Source organism: Xiphophorus hellerii, chromosome 7 (assembly GCF_003331165.1).
Source record: "Xiphophorus hellerii strain 12219 chromosome 7, Xiphophorus_hellerii-4.1, whole genome shotgun sequence".
Taxonomy (NCBI): domain Eukaryota; kingdom Metazoa; phylum Chordata; class Actinopteri; order Cyprinodontiformes; family Poeciliidae; genus Xiphophorus; species Xiphophorus hellerii.
In genome coordinates, this window is record NC_045678.1 from 5,087,993 (window position 1) to 5,109,228 (window position 21,236).

Consider the following 21,236-nt stretch of genomic DNA (forward strand, 5'->3'; position numbering starts at 1 on the left):
CGTGTTACATCCACCAAACATGGCTAGGTGAACTTTTTAGATTCTCGAGCATTTTGAGCTTTGAGATGTAAAAAAATCAAAGGTACCAGAATTTACACTGTATTATGTAGTTTCATGTGAAGGTCAGATTTTAAGCGTTTTACTGCAGCTCTGCTGTGACTTAAGCATTTGTTCGCTCCTCGTTATAAAACCTAACTTTAATTGGGTTAAATATTTGCCATTGAAACTCAAACTGAAGATGATTCTAGTGAGTCATTACTTTTAATCAGTGAGAGCAGCTTCTCCGTTCACTGGACAGGAAGCGTCCTGTTTTCATTCAGGATGCCCGTCCTCACTCACAGCTTCTCTGCACTCCTGTTTTAGATTTTTTTATTTAAATTAACTCTGACTAATGATGTCGATTTTTTAGTCTGAGTATTTATTCCCATTACTAGTCAGATTAATACCTTTTCTTTTATTTTAAGAACCAATCAGAGATGGAATCTGGGACACAAACAATGTCACATTAGGCAGCCAATAAGCACTAAAGATGTTTATTTTGTCAGGCAGAGAGATAATGAATGGAACTATATGCTACAATACGTAATTATATAATTAATATGTCAATATTTACTATAAACTAATCATGCATTTTTTACTTTGTGAATTTGAAAGTAAAAAAAAAAACCTAAACAAAAATATATACATTATAAAAATCAAATAAATAAGTTGAAATCAAATCATTTCCAAAGCATAAAAAAATAAAAGTATTCACTGGAAAGATGATCAACAAAGGCAGAGATCAAACTGAGCATATTCTATTAATGACAGCTTTAATAAATAATAATAATAATAATAATAAAAAAACATGTTTTGAAGATGTTGGGACTTCCTACGTAAAATAAGATTTAGCTTTGGCAAGAGTTAAAAGTCATTTTTAAAAGATTTGGTGCAAGTAATTAAACGTGTGAGAGGACAGAGCTGACGCTCTGCATGCCAAAATACAGAATCCCACAAATCAAAGATCAAGACCAAAAAAGAAAAAAGCTGAAAAAGTATTTTTGCCCCCCAAAAATATCTCCTTATGCATTAAGCTCAATAAAACATCAAAGAATCTGATAAGCTGCTGATTTTAAAGCAATCCGCTCTCTGTTTTCCTCCCATCTCTTTTAGTGATTCATCTGCAGTTGGACGGGGAAAACCAGGGCGAATCATTCGCTGTGTAATAAAAACTCCGATTGAAGTGGTTACTTATCGCGTCAGAGTCCTGCTGGGCTTTTGTCCCATTCAGATGGAAAAACGGAGCATTTCCTCCTCCCCTCTGCCCCCCCGCTGAGCTCAGGCTGCAGTTTCACCACCAGATTATATGAATCCAACATCCTTCTCCCCCTTTTCATCCAGAGCTTCGTCTCCGTGTCGCCCGAGTGATGTCCGGATGAATAAGGCCTGCGTAATCCGGCCCGGCCACACGCCGGCTAATAAACTTACAGCAACACTTCTAATAAAATCAGAGAGATGGAAGTGCTGAGTGATAGTGAGCGGAAACGGCTGTGAAGAAAGAGAGGGCAGAAAAAACTAATGCAAGAAGGAGACGAGACAAGAGACACACTGCAAGAAGCTAAAATTCAGACCAAAATTCATTTTGGTCGAGTTTCTAGTACAAATATTTTAGTCCACTTGCAATAAGACACTAACTTTCAAGTAAGTTTTCAGCAAGATTTGAGATCTTATGTAAATCATTTCTTACTATTGTTGTCTTGTTTACGATTACAAATTACTAAACGATTTAAAAATATATATGCTTTGTGACAAGCAGGACTTCTACTTGTTAATAATGTGACGCCATTCCCTTGTGGTTTTACTTTTGTGTCTGTACTTGAAAATGGCTCCTGTCAATGCAGATCCTGTTGCCGATTGGCTGCAGGTGCCACTTTCTACTGGTGCACTCCTAATAAGGACATTTGATGTTTACCTGTCCAGAGGTGACATATGGACATATGAACAGCACCACACAGCAGCAGCCAATGAGGAGGCCAGACGGATAGCGAAGGGTCAGCCATTGTTGTGCTGAGCTGCTTGTTTGTGTATCTAAAGTGCCGAATTTAGCTGAAGTTTGATGGAGGTTTTCATGTTTTGAGCCACTAGTATTGGTTTGTCAATTTTGGATTGTGTATTGTAATTTCTTTTGGTTCTATTAAGGGTGTTTTCACACCTGGTAGTCCGATGGACTCGGTTCGATCGGGGACCAAAACTGAAACATTTGTTCCATTTTCAGCTGCCGTGGTTCTCTTTCACACTGCTCTGCATCAAACAATCCAAAGCCTTTGAAAAGCCTGTTCACTCCGTCACCTGTGGTGGCGCTGCATCAAGAACCACTGAAGGAAGTGACACGAAATCTTCAGAAGAAGACATCATATCTTCCTTCTTCGTGAAATGTAAGCAAATGTGGAGAAGTGTCACACTTTAGCGGTTGTAGGATTCCTCTTCTGCCCTTGATAAAAGACCACCAGCCATTTCCACCTCTACTGCGTTTGTTTTGGTTGTATTTACTCAGAATGCCCTGTGATATAGTCTACTTCCTGCTTTTGGAGTGGTCCCCGGTCCTTTTAGCATTCACATATACATTCGTGTCACATCAAAGTTCACTTTACCCAAACCAAGACCTAGGCTTTTAGGTGGGCCAGAATTCGCTTTCTTGGCGAACGGACCAGGCTTCCATTAAAGCGGACCAAATAAGGCTGGTGTGAATGCGTCCTAGCTTTGCGTTCCCTGAGTTGAACGCTTTAATTTTAGTATTTCACTTCCTTCTTGAGAAGAAGTGTGTATTGCTGGGTTTTTTTTTAGTATGGCTTCAGAAGTCAATCAGTGAATCTTCATGGGGTATCATGAAGAGTGAAAAGGACTGAATATCCCTACCACACTTTTGAGTTTTCTGTTGATAAATGCCTCGACAGCCGTATATTCTTCTTGGCATATCACTCGCGACTAGATTTTGCTTATGTGACAAAATGTGAAAAAGTTCAAGCGGTGTGAAAACATCAGCGGAGTGACAAGGTCTGTCTTTTCCAGCTCTTCTCATTCCTTCACTCTATGAATCACTTCAAACCACATAACTGCCACAGTTCATTTCCCCGCAGTGTGTTTTATCCCTCCGCTCCGCCTCTCCTCTTCGTGCCATAAATGTCAGACCCGCCGCCACCCGGTCCTCTGTTTTCACCTCGAAATGAACATGAAGGAAGCCGTTCCGTCTGAGCCGAGAGACGGAGAGACGCGGCGACGCACCGCCGAGCTTAACGACCCGTACCGCCGCACGGCGACGATAACGCCTCCCACCGAGCGGCGAGAACGATGAACGGTGGACGATAATGGGTTTTTGGCGGGGTGACATTTCCACCTTGTTTGCGACAACGTGGGATGAGAGCAATGTGTGCGGGAGAGCAACTTTTCCTGTCAATTAGCCAGCCGTGAAGAAGTGCCTGGCAAAGAACGCGTCAGGGAGACGGGCTAAAAATAAACCGGAGACGCGTCATCAAAAACCCGGTAACCCTAATGATCGCGAGCGCCAACGGAGGAAGGTTAACACACCTGAGAGATGCTTGGGAGTCAGATTAATGCTGCTGAACTATATGGATTTTTTTTATTATTCATATATCTAAATCTAAATTGTGGAAATGTCTGGGATCAAAGGCAAGTTTAAAGTTCTCCTAGTCCAACTTGTGAAAGAGAACTAGTTGAAGTTAGTTGAGCTAAGTCGTCAAGAGAGGCTGATTTATCTTCCTGAAAAGTTGTTCTAAAATACAAACTATAATATTTGACTGCTAATTAAAATGATTATAAACAAAGATATCCTGGGTTGTGGTTTGGTTTGACAGCAGCTTTTATGTTAACCTGGAACTTTGTCACATTAAAACTACAAATTATTATTATTATTCTAATAATTATTTAGATTATTTTGTGATAGAGCAACAAAAACATTATTGATCTATCAACAATTGTTAAATGAAAGGGGAAAAAATACTATTTTTTATTCTTTTGTTTCTACTCAGTGTAGCTGCTTTTTTATTATTTTTTTATTGTTTTTACTAATGTTCTCAAAACAGCTGTATTTATTCAATAATGAAAAAAATGCACTGATCCGATATTAATATTTCTATGGGTTCTGATATTTAAAATAACATGGGTATCCATGGAAACGTGCCCCATTCATAAGGCCAGAACCAATGAAAGGTGTGTTTCCATGTTTGACCAGGCTTGTGAAACTATTTATGTTAGCACTGGTACAGAGTTATGAATACATTTGTAGTTCAGTACATTTAGATTTGTGTTTATAAAAAATAAACTTTTGAAGTCGATTAATTGCTGCTTTTCTGTTTTGGCTCAGTATCGGTCGATATGAAACCAGAGATATCCTTATCTGGAGTGACAACAGTGAATCGGCGCATTCCTATAAATTATAAGCTTCTGGTTGCAGTTAATTTTATTTAGGTTTCTCAGTGTAAAAGGGGCTGATTACAAACTCACAAAACACTTGTAATAAAAATTTTAAAAAAGCGGTCATCATTTCCTTCCACTTTGCAAATCATTCCAATAAAATGCGTTGTAGTTCAGTTCCAGCTTTCTCTCTACATATATTTGATTTTAACATTAACATTTAAAATTGAGCAGGTGATTGTTTGAAGACAGACATTTAATAATTAAGAACTCAGCACCACAGGGGGTCCTTTAATTGGCTGAGCTGGGGCTGAAGTTTCAAAAGACTGTAACGCAGAAGCAGTTTAGCGCAGCAGGGTCTGTTATTGATCCATCCAGTCGCAGATCAAACCCGTCAAAAATGAAGAAAATTCAATAAAAAGGAATAAAGGTATCGTCTCCTAAATAACTGTCACTCTTAGTTACCAAACATAGATTGGTGATTTTCACTTGAATAAATCTTTATTCAGTCTTGCAAGAATATGAACAGAAAATAAAAGAAACTGAGTAACAACAAAATATGCGACAATCTGTTCTTTCATTAGTTTAGCCTCCCACAAATCCAAAGATTATTCATAGAGATGTAATATTGTAATTATGTATTTGGTCTCACAGGTGATGCCAAGTTCATCTGTTTGACAAACAGTCTCAAAATAAATACTAACTAAAAAAATTTCACATGCCGAAAAACATAAGAAACAATTTTAAAAAGCAAATGTCAAGCCTGGAAAATTACTTAATTACAACAGTTATAAGTGGACCTCAAATAATCCTAGGAGTCACGGCCTTCTACCACTTCCTGCTTTTGAAACCATCCACAGCTGGTGAAGGTATTTACCGTTTTACTGACACTTTTCTAAGCTCCTATCAAAGTGAGCTGTGCAGCAGTTTACGAAGCTGCCTTTAGCGCGCCCCTTTTCCGCAGTAATGCGATCAATCTCGGGTGCAAATGCAAATAAAAGTAACATTTTTGTGTACTTTCATTCCTCCAGGTCATTATAAAGACATTGTACAGAAATCAGTCAGACACCTGCACATGTTACCAGGTAGATTTTATGCTAATTTATATTAAGGGTGTCATAGTCTAATGTTTAATGTTTTCTGTTTAAGACTATTACCTAACCTTACTTGGCTGTAAAACTTGGGCGTTGCCATGTTGCAATATCGACTTCTCCAACCACGTTAACTCAAGTGTGATGTCATTTACAGCTTCCACGGTAAATGAAACGTAGCACTGGTACAGCACATAGATAAAAACGTGATGTGTGTCTGCGCAAACTGATCTGAAGGAAAAGACAACCAACGCTCATAAAAATCTCATGATACCTGATCAAGTTTCCTAAGGAGATTAATACAACCCTCCTCACATCCCATGAAGAACTTTCTCTCCAGCAACTACTGCTGTAAGAACTCAACACTCTCAGCATCTGGTCCGCCGCCATGTTGTTTTGGGAACATGCCAGTAATCCCGGCACGCTCTCATGGAAGAGAACATGAACGCTGGAGACGACGTTGGGATAGACGTCCGCCCAGTCCGTCCCGGCCGTGGAGTAGCTGGGATCTCTGGTGTGGTGCATCAGGACCAGAATCACGGGTTGATCTCCTGTTCATAGAAGAAGAAACAGAAACAGAACATGTGGTGAATAAAAGTAGCCGAACCAGTCAGAAAATTATCTGAAAGTTCAATATTTTTGCTGACTGTCGTAACAGTTCAATGTTGTAATTGGTGCTTCTGATATACATTTAGTAATATATTATTATTTGTATATTTTTTCTAGATTTAATAAATTTTTTTTAATGTATTTTTTTTTCTACCTGCACCTGAACTCTTGTATACATATAAATGTCTTTACAGTCAAACATATATTTTTGGAAATTTTTTTTCTGTGTTCTCCCAAAGTTTCCACCAGAAAACCTGCTAAGTCCGGTGGTTGGGGTGTCATTCCTGCGACGGCCCGTCATGTTTTTGAGTTAAAAAATGTTTAAAGTTGACAAGAAATTTAAAAATATCACTTGATAATGATGTGTTATAAAAAGATTGGAAGATTAATATCTCAGCATCTATAAAGTCTTAAAAAATGCATACATTTAAAAGAAAAACTTAAATAAATAAGCAATGATTAGCCTGGTGGGGGCACAAGTGAAGCCTGGTGACCCGCCAGGCTTATAATACGCTTGCGGAAAGCCTGACTGTGGTAAGCAAGCTACGACACCAAATTCACTGTTGTGTCTTTGTGTGCTGACAGTAAACTAAGTCTAAGTCTTTCTGTGGTTAAAAGTAGCAGAAAAACCCCGTTACTCCAAAAAGAAAAAAAAGCTACGCAGTAAGTTCGTAGTACATGTGAAAATCTTTACCTGACAGCGAGCTCATGGCTGCTTCCACGTCAGACCCGACTCGAGAGGTGATTGGACAGAAGAGCATGGTGATGCTGCTTCTGTCCCGGTCCGTCTGAAGCAGCTTTAACTTCCTCTCCAGCTGGTTCAGCAGCTCGTCATGAGCGCCAAAGGTTTGACCAGAAGTGACCACGCGGATCTTAACTGTGTCTACTTGATAAAAATCAGGGGAAAAAAAAACAGAAGCCAATAAAATAATGCAGATGAGCAGTTTTTTAAAAAAATGAATCATAAATTTGGAAACATTTCCAGAGCTTTCAGAAAGAAAATCTGACATTTTATTGGGTTTCACTGCAAAAACACAAATTCTTACCAAGTATTTTTTGCTCCAGTTTCTAGTGCAAATATCTTTGTGTAGTTAAAATAAGTCTGAACTAACGTACAGATAATTTTATTAGCAAGATATAAGAGCTTGTTTTGAGTAAATAATTTGTTAATATTGACAAAAACAAATACTGGCAGATTGAAATACTCATCTGACAATAACACCAAGGTCTGTAGGAGAATAACATCATGTAAATCATGAAGAGCAGTGGAGCTAATTTGACTATTTTGACATCTTTATTTCAGTTTTGGGTATTTTTGAGCTCAAAATTTGGATCAGCTGGTGAACAGTTCTTGAGTTTAAATTTTAAATATTGTTTAATATTTGCAACTAGATTGCAATCTAGAAGTGAGAAGCACAAACACTTTCATACAATATATAAAACAGGCTTGGAATTCAGATCAGAATCGTGCATTTAGTGAAGTTGACTTTGAAATACGGCAATTTCAACTATTCTTGTTACTGGTAAACATTGGGAAGCTCGCTGTAAATATCATCTGCTCTTGGTAATCTTGTTGCTACAGCATTGGACCAACTTATCAGAGCCAATAAACTTTTCTAAAATACTATTAACAAAAAGAAAAACCTGTGAACACAATGAAAAACAGAAGCGGATAAATACAGACCTCTCCGCAATCTGTCCACAACGTCACACATGATCACTGAAATTGAAAAACAAAAATTAAAATTAGCAACTTTTTTGTTGTGTGTGATACAACTGTCATGATAAGACATTTGGCTAAGCAATAAATTGTCCCAAAAATTATTGCGATAAACGGTAGCATTGCTGTTTTGACACAATTTTCAACAAATATAATGATTATGACCTTTCAAAGAGTAATAAACTTGAATTAATGTGCAGAACAGTCCATACTGGAACTGGAAGACATTTTAAATATCCAAAGTATAACACAACAACCAAAAACAATATATAGACACAATAATAATAATAATAATAATAATAATAATAATAATAATAATAATAAACACAAACAACTGAAACCATTAAAAAAAATTGATTATGATGTCTCTCTAAATAAAATTACCCTTCAAAAATTATTAATCATCAAAATGGAAATTATTGAGCTAATATTAATTGATTATGCTAACAGATGAATTGCTTATTGCGACAGGCTTAACACGATCTCTTGTTGTAATTTGGGGTAAATTGAGTCTTCAGACAGAGATTAATATTCAGTTATCCAATACTTTTATTGCTTTTATCTTATATATTCTTGGAATTTGTTTCCTTCCAGGTAAATGGCTAAAACCCAAGTTTGTTATTAAGCCGTTTCCCAGCGATGTTAGCGAGAGATGATCTAACCAGCTAATTAATATGTGCTATATTAGATATAGCTGACCTTACTCATGTGAAACAAGGTCGTCATGTCAACAAACGTAAGCACACTAGTAATACTAGAGCTGTTTGGGTTCATATCTGCTTCCTGCTCGGCTTCGTTTAAGACAAGATGCTGCAGCAGGTGCAAAATAAACAGTCCAACAAGTTAATGTGAGCAGGACTTAGTAACTGCTCTGAACAGTGTGGAGTGCTTACCTTTGCTGTAGCTGCTGCTGCCTGAAACGCGAATGAGAGAAAGAGAACTCAGCTACTTTCACTTTCAGACGAAGATCAACCTCGTCCTGATGATTTGAAAGTCAATAACAGGTAATAAACTCTGCTGCTGCCTGGAGAGAAAGATAACGGAAGATAACAGAGTCTGTGCAGCATGAATTACAAAAACAGTCGAGAAACATAAAGTTAACATTTTCATATCATATCGCATAATCTGTGACATTAACATTAACACTTAAAGATAATACTTTGGATTCGACTTAAGAGTCATGCCCTTGAGACTTGACTTGGACTCAATAAGGGTGGATTAGTAACTTTTTACAGTCATCTTGCCTTCTTTGAATTTTTAAATATTTAATGGAAAGTAGCGTAGACACAAATTTTAAGCACTGGTGTCAATACTTCGTGTTTGGCTTCCTTCAGGCCTCTTCTCCTTTAAATGTGGCTGGTCCATTTCTCCAAAAATATCCAGATTTTGAAATGTTAATTCTGAACACATGTGTAAGGCTGGTTGACAGAAAAGCACACGAACTCAGATTTATGTGCTTGGCCATGTAAAAATGATGACTTAATATAGATAAAAGACTAAAAAAAAAAAAAAAAAAAGGAGGATCAGAGGAAGATCAGAGCAGATATGAAGAGAATACATTCATGAGTTTAAGCCATTTTTTTAAATGCTGCTTTGATCTTAATGCAAATATCAGAAACTTAAGAGTGATCAGAGGTTCAACGTTAATATTGTAGATTGTATCCCAGAGGCAAAGCAGACATCTTAACCCTGTTTTATTCATCTTAGTACAAACAAGAGCTGCTGTCCTGATCTAAGCATAAAATGTTTCAATTGAAGCTCAGAAGACGCTCACACGGATTTGCAGATTCATCTACAGGTTCATATGGTTTCATTATTAATAACCTATAAATTGTGTATTCCAAGATTAATAAATATGTTTTGTTGCCACATTCTCAAGGTTATTTTTGTTTAGGCTTCAAAATACAAACTCCTTTACATTTTTTCCAGCACAAGCTGCGTTTCTATTGACCATATAATTGCAGAATTTGACATTTTGAAAATAAAGTTGCTTAACGGAAACATAGGATTCTCAAAAAAGTTCTGGTTTTTTGATCAAATGTTTTGGCACAAGGATGAGGTATTTCTTTTTTTTTTCTTTCTTTTTTTTCTTTTTTTTTTTTTAGCCAAATCGAAGGTTTGGTTTATTTTTGCCAAATCGCAAAGGAGACACTTTATTTGCATCAAACGAGTCACATGATCAACAACGGGATGTTGAGGAAGACGACAGGAAGTGGCAGGAGGAGGATGACGCGGCACGTTTTTGTTGAACAAGCTTATTCACGTGTGACTTTAATCACCTTTCTTAATTAATGGAAACTCCACAGTTGTGAATATTGAGAACATTTTGTTATGGAAATCACAGGTAGTGATGGCTTTTATTTCTCTCTGTACAGAACAATCACCATCAACCAGGGCAGCTTCTTCCTTACAAAGCATTTTTCACTTACCCTGGATATGAAGCATTTCCTGTTGGAATGTTTCTAAATCATCAATTTGATGAGTAAAAAACCCAATAGAGTGTTTTTTTTAACAATGTATTTGTAGATTATTGACTACATAAGACTGATGTGGACAGAGAAATGCCCCCATGTTTGTTGTGATAATCAACCTTCTACTTTTGAAATCTGTATTTTTATTTTATTCTACTACAGTCAGCGCGCTCCATTTTCTTTGGCGGCTTTACTGATTTTGTTTTGCTGCTTTGCTTTCTCATAAAATCACAGTGGTTATCAGTCTTAATGTTAAAAATGACTTAGCGTCATAAACAAGTGCTGATAGATATGAGGTTCTATTTACTTCTGCTTGTCAGATGCATATTTAATCTGCTCTAGATTAAAAACACTAAAATACTTTAAAAGACTTATTTTTAATTTTGTCAGTTTCGGTCCTCCATATTCACCCAGCTTCTCTCCAAAGAGAAAAAAAATAATAAAAAATCAGATATTTATGTATGGTGGTGGGTGGTTTACTTGTTTTAATTTGATATTCCAATCACTAATCTGGCATTTTAGGGGTTAAAAAGTCATAAAACATACAGTATATATTTGCCATCTCTGGTGAGGACAGTTGCATTCATAAAAAATAAAAAAAAACATCCTGCCAATCTATTAAAAAGCATTTTTTGCATCCAAAGGACACAGGTGGAGCAATTTAATTACAAACAACTTTGCACAAAAGCTCCTAATGGATCAGGCTGTCAACTTTAACAACGCCAGGTATTCACAATAACCCGACTCCACCTGCACACCACCACAATGAAAACTCATTTGCATATTTGGGATGGGAAAATAATCATCTTTTGAAGATTTTTATTTCTTTTCCTGGAGAAGCAGTTTATTGGCCACTGATTTAACGCTGAAAGGTTACAAATTTAACAAAGTTAAAAATAGCAATCATGACATAAAGCAAAAAAATATATATATATTTCTATGGCAATCTTTAAAGGGTAATTTTTTGGTGTTTTAAGAAATACCAGTAGAGCGGAAAATGAAGGAACCCTGTGCAAATCACTTCAAAAAATCATTAAACAACTAAATTGAAAAACACAAAATACAACATTAAATTAGCATAATTTCAAATTAAGAAAACACAATGGCATTAATAAAACAGAAGAGGTAGGTCTCTGTGGGAAACCTGAGACATCTCTGATTGGACGACACCATCTTGATGTAGGATCGTAGATTATTCTGGCGTCCGCTCCATCTTTGTTTAGACAGGTAAGAAGACAGTCACAGACCTATGGATTGCCCAAAGTGCCAAAAAGAACTGAGCTGAGCTTCGGATTATGTCCTAACTCAAAACGTTCTTGGATAGCAGTAGCTACATTTCCATCCCTGATGTCATTTATATTTTCAACAAACATGCTAAAGCCAAAATAACCTCCAGTTCTAAAGCCAAAACTGGTGTCGTCCAATCAGCGATTTCTTTGGTTTCCCACCGGAACCAATCCTCTTCCTATGTTTTAATGTTGTTTTGTAATTTCTAGTTGTTAGTGATTTGTTAGCCTGGTAAAACCAGCCCTTCACTTCGTCCAGAGAATCTGAACTCTAGGTTATTAAGAAGCGATTGCTTCCTGGAGGCAACAGCTATGCTGAAGTTTTAAATTTTACCCAGTCGCTAATGTTTTCCCATGACTTACGTAACGCGCCATTTTGACGCTATGAAGCTTACCAGATATTGCCCGTGCTGTAGACAACAGTCCTCCGCTGCGAAGAGAGAAGAGCCGAGACGTTGATGTTAATTCAATATCTGGATGGACTGAACGTCTTCATTCACTTCCTCCGCTGCCGTTGCTAAAACTAGCTAGCTAGCTCAACTACAATTCTAAAATGGCAGGAAATCGGCGTCATCGTTCACAAATTCTCCTTCTGTTTTCTGTTTGGCCCGCTAAAAATTCTACCGCAGGGAATCTTAGTGAACAGGAAAAAGCCCAGACTGAACTGTAAGCAAGATTTGAAAGATTTGAATAGTGCAGGAAGGCAGTGGCCAGGCTAGTGATTTGTTGACGTGGTTTGCACTTCAGGGCCACCATACATGAGTTAACTGAGTAATAATGGTTTCAGGAAAGACCAAGAACATGGGACACTGTTGGTTTAGTGACAACCTTCATCTCAAGTAATTAAGGGTAATTCAAGCAGTTGACGTTTTTATTAACCATCAGCAAAAGTGAAATTAAGTGCGACACACATGACGGCGCAGCGGGCGACAACGTCCTGTATCGTCTGTCACACTGAGGCACACTGAGAGGACGAGGTGAAAACAGTGACTCCTGAGCGCCAGGCACAGCAGAGAGACTGTGACTGTGGGTTCACGTCTCAGCGTCTGCCGCTGCGCTGATGGATGTGTTTACCAAGTCGACAGCAGCGCGGTGACCTCACAAAATGCCTGCATCCTCCGCTGATAAAAATGAAAACATCCCCTCAGCCTAATGCCACAGCAGATACGATCGAGCCGCACGAAGCGCCTGTGGGAAACAGGAGGGAGCCGCCGAGCCACAGAAAATGGGTGGAGAGGTTCTGATCAATGTTCTTTTCTTCTCATCATTTCTCACACTTGCTTGCCAAAGAAATATCTCCTGAGCCAAGGTGTTTCTTTCTTCCTTCCTTCCTTTCTTTTCGTTTCTCTCTCCGCCGTGTACTGTTAGGAAAAGCAGTGTGCTAGTTTGGAAAAATTCAGACTTTTTAAAGCACCTGGGAAGCAGAACAAATAAGCCGTGCAGTTGCTGGGGAAATTGTGTATTGTTGGTTTTTGACAGTCGACCGGCATCGTTTCTGTAGCAGAAAAGAAAAGACAGACAATTCATTCTTTTCACACAGTCATTTTCTGCCAGATTGTTGCCAAACATTTAACTTTTTAAAGGTTTCACCAATCAGGTATGACGTTATGACTCATAGGTGGGGTAATACAGCAATTGAATTTGCAATTATATTGTGCAAAATCAACTTTTTTGTACTCAATAACTTGTTAGAGCGTCACAAAACGATAAGCTAACAAGCTGTTTTACGGGATTTTCTGTCTGAAATGTGAATGTCGGTGAGAGAAATCGGTTCGTGTGTGGTGTGTTGCTCTTGCCGTGTGTGGCTGGACACACGGCACGGTCGAACCCGATCGAACCCATTACACCTTGGGGATTTTTGTGACTGGTAATTTTTGCCATAAGCTAAATGTGACTGTGCCGTGACACTAACTAAAAAATATTTGAATAAGCTTTTAAACAGTTACATTCAGTAAACAGCCAAGTATGAAACAGCCAGCTGAAGCCAATAGGACCTCATCACATCTGCAAAAAGCAATGATTTTTGCAGATGTGGTCCTAAGGCCACCAAAACGGATCCCATCAACACCTTGACGGACCCTAGAAATTGGTGACGAAATGCAACCTTTGGAGAGTTCAACTCTCACCGGATATGACTTTTTTTTTATGTTTCTCTAATCCGAATGGTTCGCAAATTCATTTTAAATTCATTTTACACGCAGCTATCCGTTTAATCTTTAAAGCTCAGCTGTGCAGGAAGTTGCAGTGCATCTAAAGTGCAATCACAAACCCTTTACCAAACGGGAGAGTGAGCTTCACACTCAGCAGTGGAAACTGAGACACAGAATGCAGAAAGAAGCTTACAAAACCCCCCAAATGTTTTGATGCCTAATGACACATTAAAATATGCAATATTATGTTGACAGCTTCATACACAACGCACTATATTCCAACATCAGGTCTGGTTGTTAGACTCTGAAGCCAAACAGTTCAGACAGTAGTGAACCAGTGAGGGGTGAGGAGGGTGCTGCAGCACCCCCTGGTGGCTATTCTGCTCCTCTCCCCATCTTCAAAACTCTGTTCTGTATGAAAACTAATCATTTTAAATCAGGTGGTTTCCATCATTACTGCTTTAAAAACAGATATACAGTCATAAAGGTATTGAACAACAATAAATACAGTCAATTTTGATGACTGCACTTGACAAAAATGTAATGTCTGTTCCTGGTTTTATAATGGGTGACTGATGTTTTTATAATGGTTTTATGTTTTCATGATTTAAAGCACTTTGCCTTGTTGCTGAAATGTGCTATACAAATAAACTTAATTAAAACCTGATTGATTAAATCTAATTAAAAACATCACAGATAGAAAAAAAAAACACCCAATAAGAGTTATCTAAAAGGACAGCAACAGTAGATAAAAAAAATAAATCCTCAATCTGTTGATTCTTCAGATTTGTAAAGCAATTTTGTGTCCTGATGGTAAAGGAGGGAACTCTGAGGTGGTTGGGTTCAGCGAATATTACGTTTTTGTATTGAGCACATAGCAGACAGCAAAACAACGCCACTGTTTGACTCATCTTCACACTAAATAGAATAAAAGCAGACAATATATTTTGAGATGTGAATGTGAATGTCACTTCCTGTATCAGGTTAAAAATTATTGGCTCCATTATGAAATTTATTTTTTTATTTTTTTATTTCTCAAGTGAAGATCAATGATTTTTCAAAGCAGTGCTTCCAAACATTCTAGTTTTTATTTTGGATGCTTACATTAATTTACTTTGCACACAGAAACAAAATTTCTTCACAAGAACCAAACTTTAGTCAAAATATATTGCTTTACAATAACGACTGTAGTAAATGCCTGTAAAATCTAGTGCATGCATTTCAGAGTGTGATAGGAGTCCATCACACTCCTACATTAATTGAACACATGTTCCCAGTCTGTCATGCAGAGCTGAGGCTGAATGAAGAGAAATCCACTGGTTGCTGGAGCCTCAAAATTCACACGTTGAGTTGTGAAGCTGCTGAGTGTTTCCCCCGACTGGGCTGACTCATCCTGCGGCGTCGGCCATTGTGAAGCGTGTGCCTTTACAAAATGTCAACCACTAAGCAGTCGCATCAATTAGATGAGTCACAGACGCTTTAGACAAAGCCTGTCCTCTTTCACGGCTTGTCCTGAGCCAAACAGGTCAATGGGCTGAGTTGATGGGGCTGCCAAATTCATCTGTTGGACTTTTTGGTCTCTGCTGGATGTTGCTATTTTAGATTCTATCTTCTTCTGCCTTTATGCACACTTCTGAAATGCTGAGGAAAGGTCGACATTCACGAGGCTCCTCCGGCTGCTTCCTCTGAATCGCCTACGTGGGAGTCCTTCCTCTCACTCATCTTCCTGCCTGCCCTCCCCCCCAACACTCTCACTCCACTGCTGCACCCTAGAAAACCGACAGATACCTGCATCTGTTCAGTTGCTCGCTGCTTCCTGCCACTGTGGGTATGCTCACCTTCTCCTGGACCGTCTACACCCCCTGCAACAGTAAGGAGGTGCCAAAATCCTTCCTAATCACCTTCGAAGAAGCCGCATTAATCTGCCACCTCTGCCTCCTAGGTTGGTTTCAGGATGCCAGTTTCTGTACCTAATTTTCTGTCAACAATAAAACCTCTGGAGCCTCCTGCTCCAACGTCTCATTAAACACAACTTCACAGGCCCAGGATTGTTAAAGAATTGGAAATTTTATTGAATGATGAATTTTTCATGTCTCATAGCTCAAACAGGAAGTGCACTGCAAGACAACAAGGCAGGCTTATCATGTAAGAAAATGGTTAGTTTTACATTAGTATTAAATATGTCTTCTGTCCATATTGAACATCTGCTTGCTAATTAAGTGTGCAAGCATTTAAAGAGTTTCAGTCAGGTTTCAGAGCTCAGCATAGCACTGGCTTGGTCGCAGATAATGGATTCCAGTTTGTTCATATGAATGATATATCTTCTTTGCCCTCCAGGTTTACTTGTGGAGTACCGCAGGGTTTTGTGCTTGGACCAATTATTTTATTGTATACATGTCTCTGATTGGTAAAAGCATCAAACATCTTGGGAAACATTTTCACTTACTCAACAAACCCTCTTCTCCAGAACCCCTGAATACGTCCTAGTCTTACCACGGAGGCTTAGCAGTGTAATCCCCCTGTAGTTGTAACACACTTTGCGGTCCTCCTTTTTGAATAGCGGGACCAGCACCCCAGCCTCCCAATCCAGAGGAACTGTTCCTGATATAATATTGTAGAACTGCATCATCCATACAACTCCACAACATCCAGAGTCTTAAACTCTGGGGGAGTCTCATCCACTTGGTATTTTCCCACAGAGAATCTTTTTACGCATCAGTGACCTCAGCACCAGAGATCGGAGAGCCTGACCTAAAGTCCCTCATTCTCTGCTTCCTCAGCAGGAAAACATCACTAGGTACCACATGAGGTATTTGCAACATCTTTCTCTGTTAACTTGTATTCACTTTCTTTCCTTCATATTATTTTACCTGCTCTTTGGTTTAGGGAATGAGAATGCAGAAAACTATAATGAACTGCAGGCCTGAACACAGCTAAAGAGCAGAAAGTTGTAAAAAAAAAAAGTTGTCCCTTTATTGGACTGGTTTACCATGTTGTATGCGGAGTCTGGAATAAAGCAGGTTTAGGGAACAGATGGCCTTTTTGCAATACCTACAACCTACTAAACCTTTACTTACCGCAAACCAAAAGCGTGATGTTAACATGGGTTTCCTAAATTGATTGCATTAGTCCACTTACACAGACCCTACGAGACCAATCTGTGCATCACAATGTTTTATCAAATTAAACACACCAGTGATACAATTAGGGTGTGTTAGAGCGATCATTTTGGATTCATTGTAGCCTCCAGGTGTCACAGCAGCTGCTTCAGCTCATTACCGATGAAACCATGGCAACCGTGACATCATCACTAAAGAGATCGTTTGGAATTTGCCAGATTGAAGATGAAGAGAAAAAGTGAAAGAGGAAGTATAGACCTGTGCTGACTCTTGAAGATGCTGATTGGCATTTAAATTAATTACTGCTGAGACAATTAGTTGCTCTCTTTGTGTGACCAATTTTTATTTATGAGATCACCAATTGCAGTGACCTCATAAAGTCAATGATGACTTGGTTACTACTAGAACAATATCATTGGAAAGAAACTACCGAAATGTTTGTTTTTTTAACTTCTGGTTACATTTTTTTCCGATTCAATTCTCCAGAAATTGACATCAAGTGACCTGATGTCTGACGAATATGCTGACAGACTTTAAATTATAGAATAACTTCTTCACAGACATTCAAACCATCACTGTAGAGGTGACGATGACAAAGTTTTAATGAGGTATTTCGGTCTTTAGTTCATTTTATAACGTCCTCAGAGGGCAGAGCAGGAAACAAAAATGAGATGTAAAATCTTACAGTTTCTCAAACTTCCACTTTAAGTTGGTATTTAATGACAATTCCCATAAACACACTTCAATTTAACATAAAAGTAAAGACCTCTGCAGTTTGGTGTTTGCTCCTTATTCAGATGTGTGTTTATAAAAGGTTTAAAAGAAGTGACATTAAGACGTCCTTTGTAATGGAGTTTAGTAGAATGGAACAAGGTCAAAGCGACCTTGCCCACTAAAGTTAATAGACCAGAAAAGGAGGTTACAAAATCTGATTTAAAGCTTGCATGACTTTCAACCTCCATTAATTTATCGGATTTCAGAAAATACAATCAGTGTAGAAAACATAAAGATGACAGCAAAAAGGAAATAAATGGAGCAGGAAATTTCTCCAAAGCAGATGAAGTGAGATCTACTTTTTCTTTCTCTGTTTTTTACAATGTATATTAGCCTTTATGTCTGGATAGTTGGACTTGTGCTCATGACATGCCTTACTAAAATAAGGACTGTTTGAAAGGAAATGTCATAAAGTCTTCAGCTGTAAGTGGGCAAATAAAATCTATGATAGAAGAAAGTCACTGACAAGGCAAAGAGAACCTGCAGGGCTGGAGACGGAAAATAAGATGATTCAAAAAGGATTCCAGATTCGGGGGGGGAGAGCTGAAAGTAGAGATATGATCAAATACATATTTAAAATTTTAACTTCCAAACCATGTAACACAGTTGCTGCGACGGACACTAAAACTGAAAAAGAAAAAAAAAAAAATACTAGGAGAGAATGTCAACAATGGTTAGGGGTCTGTGGTGCTGATAAACGTGGCCTTTGTACGAACAAAACTATGACACTATTGTTGTGCATATATCTCAGCTGTGAAGACAAAACTAAATAACTTAGGTTACAAAAGACACATTTTTTTAAGTGTATTTTGGTGACACTAAAAGTACATTAAGGAACTGTTTGTAAAATTTGAGAAATCTTCACCTGGATTAAAACTTTCTCTGACACCTTGCACTTAAGTTAAACAAAGCAGTGACAAAAGCCTTGACAGAACATATTGGAGTGGTTGTTGGAAGTATAACATAACCAAAGCATGCGGTTGTGGATCAATCATTAATGTAATAAGAAATAAATAAATGTTTCACCAGCGACCTTCAACCAGCCCTGGACTTTTCTAAATGACTCTAAGTGTGTTACTGTGATTTATTTTGGTCATTTACAACAATGTCTAGAGGTTCACGTTGGATGATGGTACAATGAGAGGGAACAATGATATCCCAGAATCCCTGCACTGCAGTCAAGTGAATTTAAACTTTTGGAATTGGGGAATGTAGGTTGGAAACTCCACACTGCATTTTGTGACACACACACACACACACACACACTTTTCAAAATATCTTTAGAAAATCAGTAGGCTCCTCATAATAAGTCTTGGGAAAAATTAGTTTGTAAAAAGTTCGATAAAATATAAATGTGTGTTCATGCACTGAATTATTATTTATGTATATATTTAATTTTGTACCATTACAGAGACCAATATAAATTAGCAGCGTTTTGCATATTTCAGTTTTGACTGGTTTTATACCTTCCTGGTGGTCACCGTCTTCTGTTTTTCTTTTTTGTTTAACCATGCAATGTTTGCAATATGGATGTATTTGTCAGGTTCACTGATATAAGTTGTTTGGCTTTAATAAATCAGACAGTGATTTTACAGCACTGTACCTCTTTTTTATTCCAAAAATGTTTTGCCCGTGTCAGGGGGTACTTGACTAAAAATATATTTTTAAGGGGGTACATCACTGAAAAAAGTTTGAGAACCACTGAATTAATCAAGCAATTAATGCCGAGTGTTAGCAAACCCTGGGTTTGGATAGTGACCTAGGTTAGTGCCACCTGGGTGTGGGTCGGCGTAAAGGCCGAGCCGGGCATAGATTGGCCTTCACACCAATGCCAACATGAAGCCCCTTCATGCAACCAGTGGAGGTTGGTCGCATGGACATATGTCTTTCCTCGGACCTCCATGTTTGTGTGGAGGTTTGGCTTTGCGTGGACTCCTCTGATTGCAACCTGGGTGTGGGTCGGTGCAAAGGCCGAGCCACGCTATGTATGGAGACCCCTGGTTGATTGGAGGTCTGTCTTTCCTTGGACTCCTCTGGTCGTAGGGAGCCTTCTATTTGCAGGGGGACCTCTGGTTGGGTGGAGACTCTAGGACGGTTGTTTTCCAGAGCAAGTTTTAACTTCACCTTCAGGTCTGCAACCTGACCCTGCAGAGATTTCATCGTTTCCTCCTGTGCTTTGAATTTGGAAGCTTGCTCAGTGTGACTTTTGAGCTGCTCCTCATATTTAAGTCTCACTCTGTATTCTTCAACCATGACTTCTATCAGACCTTTGTTGCGGAAGGCGTATTTTTCAGCCTCCCTCTTGAAGTACTCCAGCTGTTGAAGAATGCTCTTGTCGGCTGTAACTTTGGAAGAGCAAGAAACATTTGACACATCTTTAATCTCTGGCACGTTTCTTTCATGTTCACGTTTGACTCGCAGGTGATGTTCTTTTACTAACATTTTTTGCAGTTTTTGAATCTCCTCCTGCTGTGATTTGACTTCAGCCTGATATGCAATCCTTCGGTCTCTTTCCTCATGGAGATCAAAAATCTTATTCTGCAATTCTTTTTTAAGATCGTCTACCTGCTTTGTGAGATCGAGGACGTGTTGGCTTGTTTCTTCCCCAGCTTCCACTGAGGGGGTGATCTCGAAGCCAGCAGAGGGAGTTGTTTCCTGCTTGACTTCTAATGATGTTGGAATCTCAAAGTTGTCAGAAGGACCTGATTCCCCCTGGATCTCTGCTGATTCATCTTCCGGTTTAATGGGGCTGTCGCTGTCATCTTCAAAAGAAATGACTGTGTCGTAGTCGACTTGGATGTTGAGGTCCATCATGTCGACCCATGAAAGCTCAGCTGGAAAAGCTTCATGTTCACAAACAATCTGTTGTTGCTTCATGTCTATATTGTGGTAAATTCTTGCTTCTCTGAAAGGCGTGTAATATCTGGAATCGATATCCCGCTTGTTTCAATTAATTTCGAACGTGCTCTGAAGAGTGATCTGTCACGATAGAACTGTGGAACAGGTCTGAAAAAATGCTGTCTGTGAGCTACATTCAAGAGAGAGACTCCTTTGTGGTATCATAGAGTGTCGTCATAACCGCTGATGTCATTGATACCATTGGAATTGAACATTCTATCAACCTTATTCCTGGGAGGCTTAGTGGGGAAACGATTAAGGGTCTTAATCGTTTCCGCTTACTGGGGAAACGATTAAGGGTCTTACTTCCGTCGCCCACCAGAAGTAGAAGTATTTCTTTGTAATTTGGAGGGTTTTTGGCTAATCTATATTCATCATAGAAGTTACATCTCTGTTTTCATTTATTGTACAATATTTAGTAAACTTGTTTATGGACACTGTCTGCTATCAGAGAGCTATTCAGTACAGAGGGTTGTAATTATGAGCTTAATCACGGGGAGCAACAGTGACACCGCATTAAGTTTTGTAAAAGAATTTCAAAAGAAAAGCCTAAATATTCCTCTCAGGGTAGTGCTAACTAATATTAGCCTTTACTGTCTTTTTTCTCTCAGGTTATTGCACTGCCCTGCTGCACAAGACAGTGAATTAACCTTAGCACAAACCTTTGCATTTCACTGCCCCCATTAGCATTAGCCTTTTCCCTAAAAG

The 21,236-nt window shown here is 38.6% G+C and overlaps 1 protein-coding gene across 1 annotated transcript; it reads right to left on the reverse strand.

Moving 5' to 3' along the window:
* Positions 1 to 4,120: 4,120 nt before the first annotated feature.
* Positions 4,121 to 8,783, reverse strand: LOC116722713 (uncharacterized). Its single transcript, XM_032566918.1, has 4 exons — positions 8,724 to 8,783; positions 7,795 to 7,830; positions 6,805 to 6,993; positions 4,121 to 6,052 (listed from the first exon to the last, which is right to left on the reverse strand). The coding sequence occupies exons 2-4, from the start codon at positions 7,823 to 7,825 to the stop codon at positions 5,649 to 5,651; spliced, it is 624 nt and encodes a 207-aa protein (XP_032422809.1). The 5' UTR covers positions 7,826 to 7,830; positions 8,724 to 8,783; the 3' UTR covers positions 4,121 to 5,648.
* Positions 8,784 to 21,236: the final 12,453 nt, after the last annotated feature.

What these genes read in the sequence shown, in the direction of transcription:
- LOC116722713 (XM_032566918.1), bottom strand. Translation starts at nt 7,825, where the DNA reads ATGTGTGACGTTGTGGACAGATTGCGGAGAG. An exon ending in TGTGGACAGATTGCGGAGAG is followed by an intron (nt 6,994 to 7,794) that starts GTCTGTATTTAT and finishes TTTATCAAGTAG; the next exon opens with ACACAGTTAAGATCCGCGTG. An exon ending in AGCCATGAGCTCGCTGTCAG is followed by an intron (nt 6,053 to 6,804) that starts GTAAAGATTTTC and finishes TTCTATGAACAG; the next exon opens with GAGATCAACCCGTGATTCTG.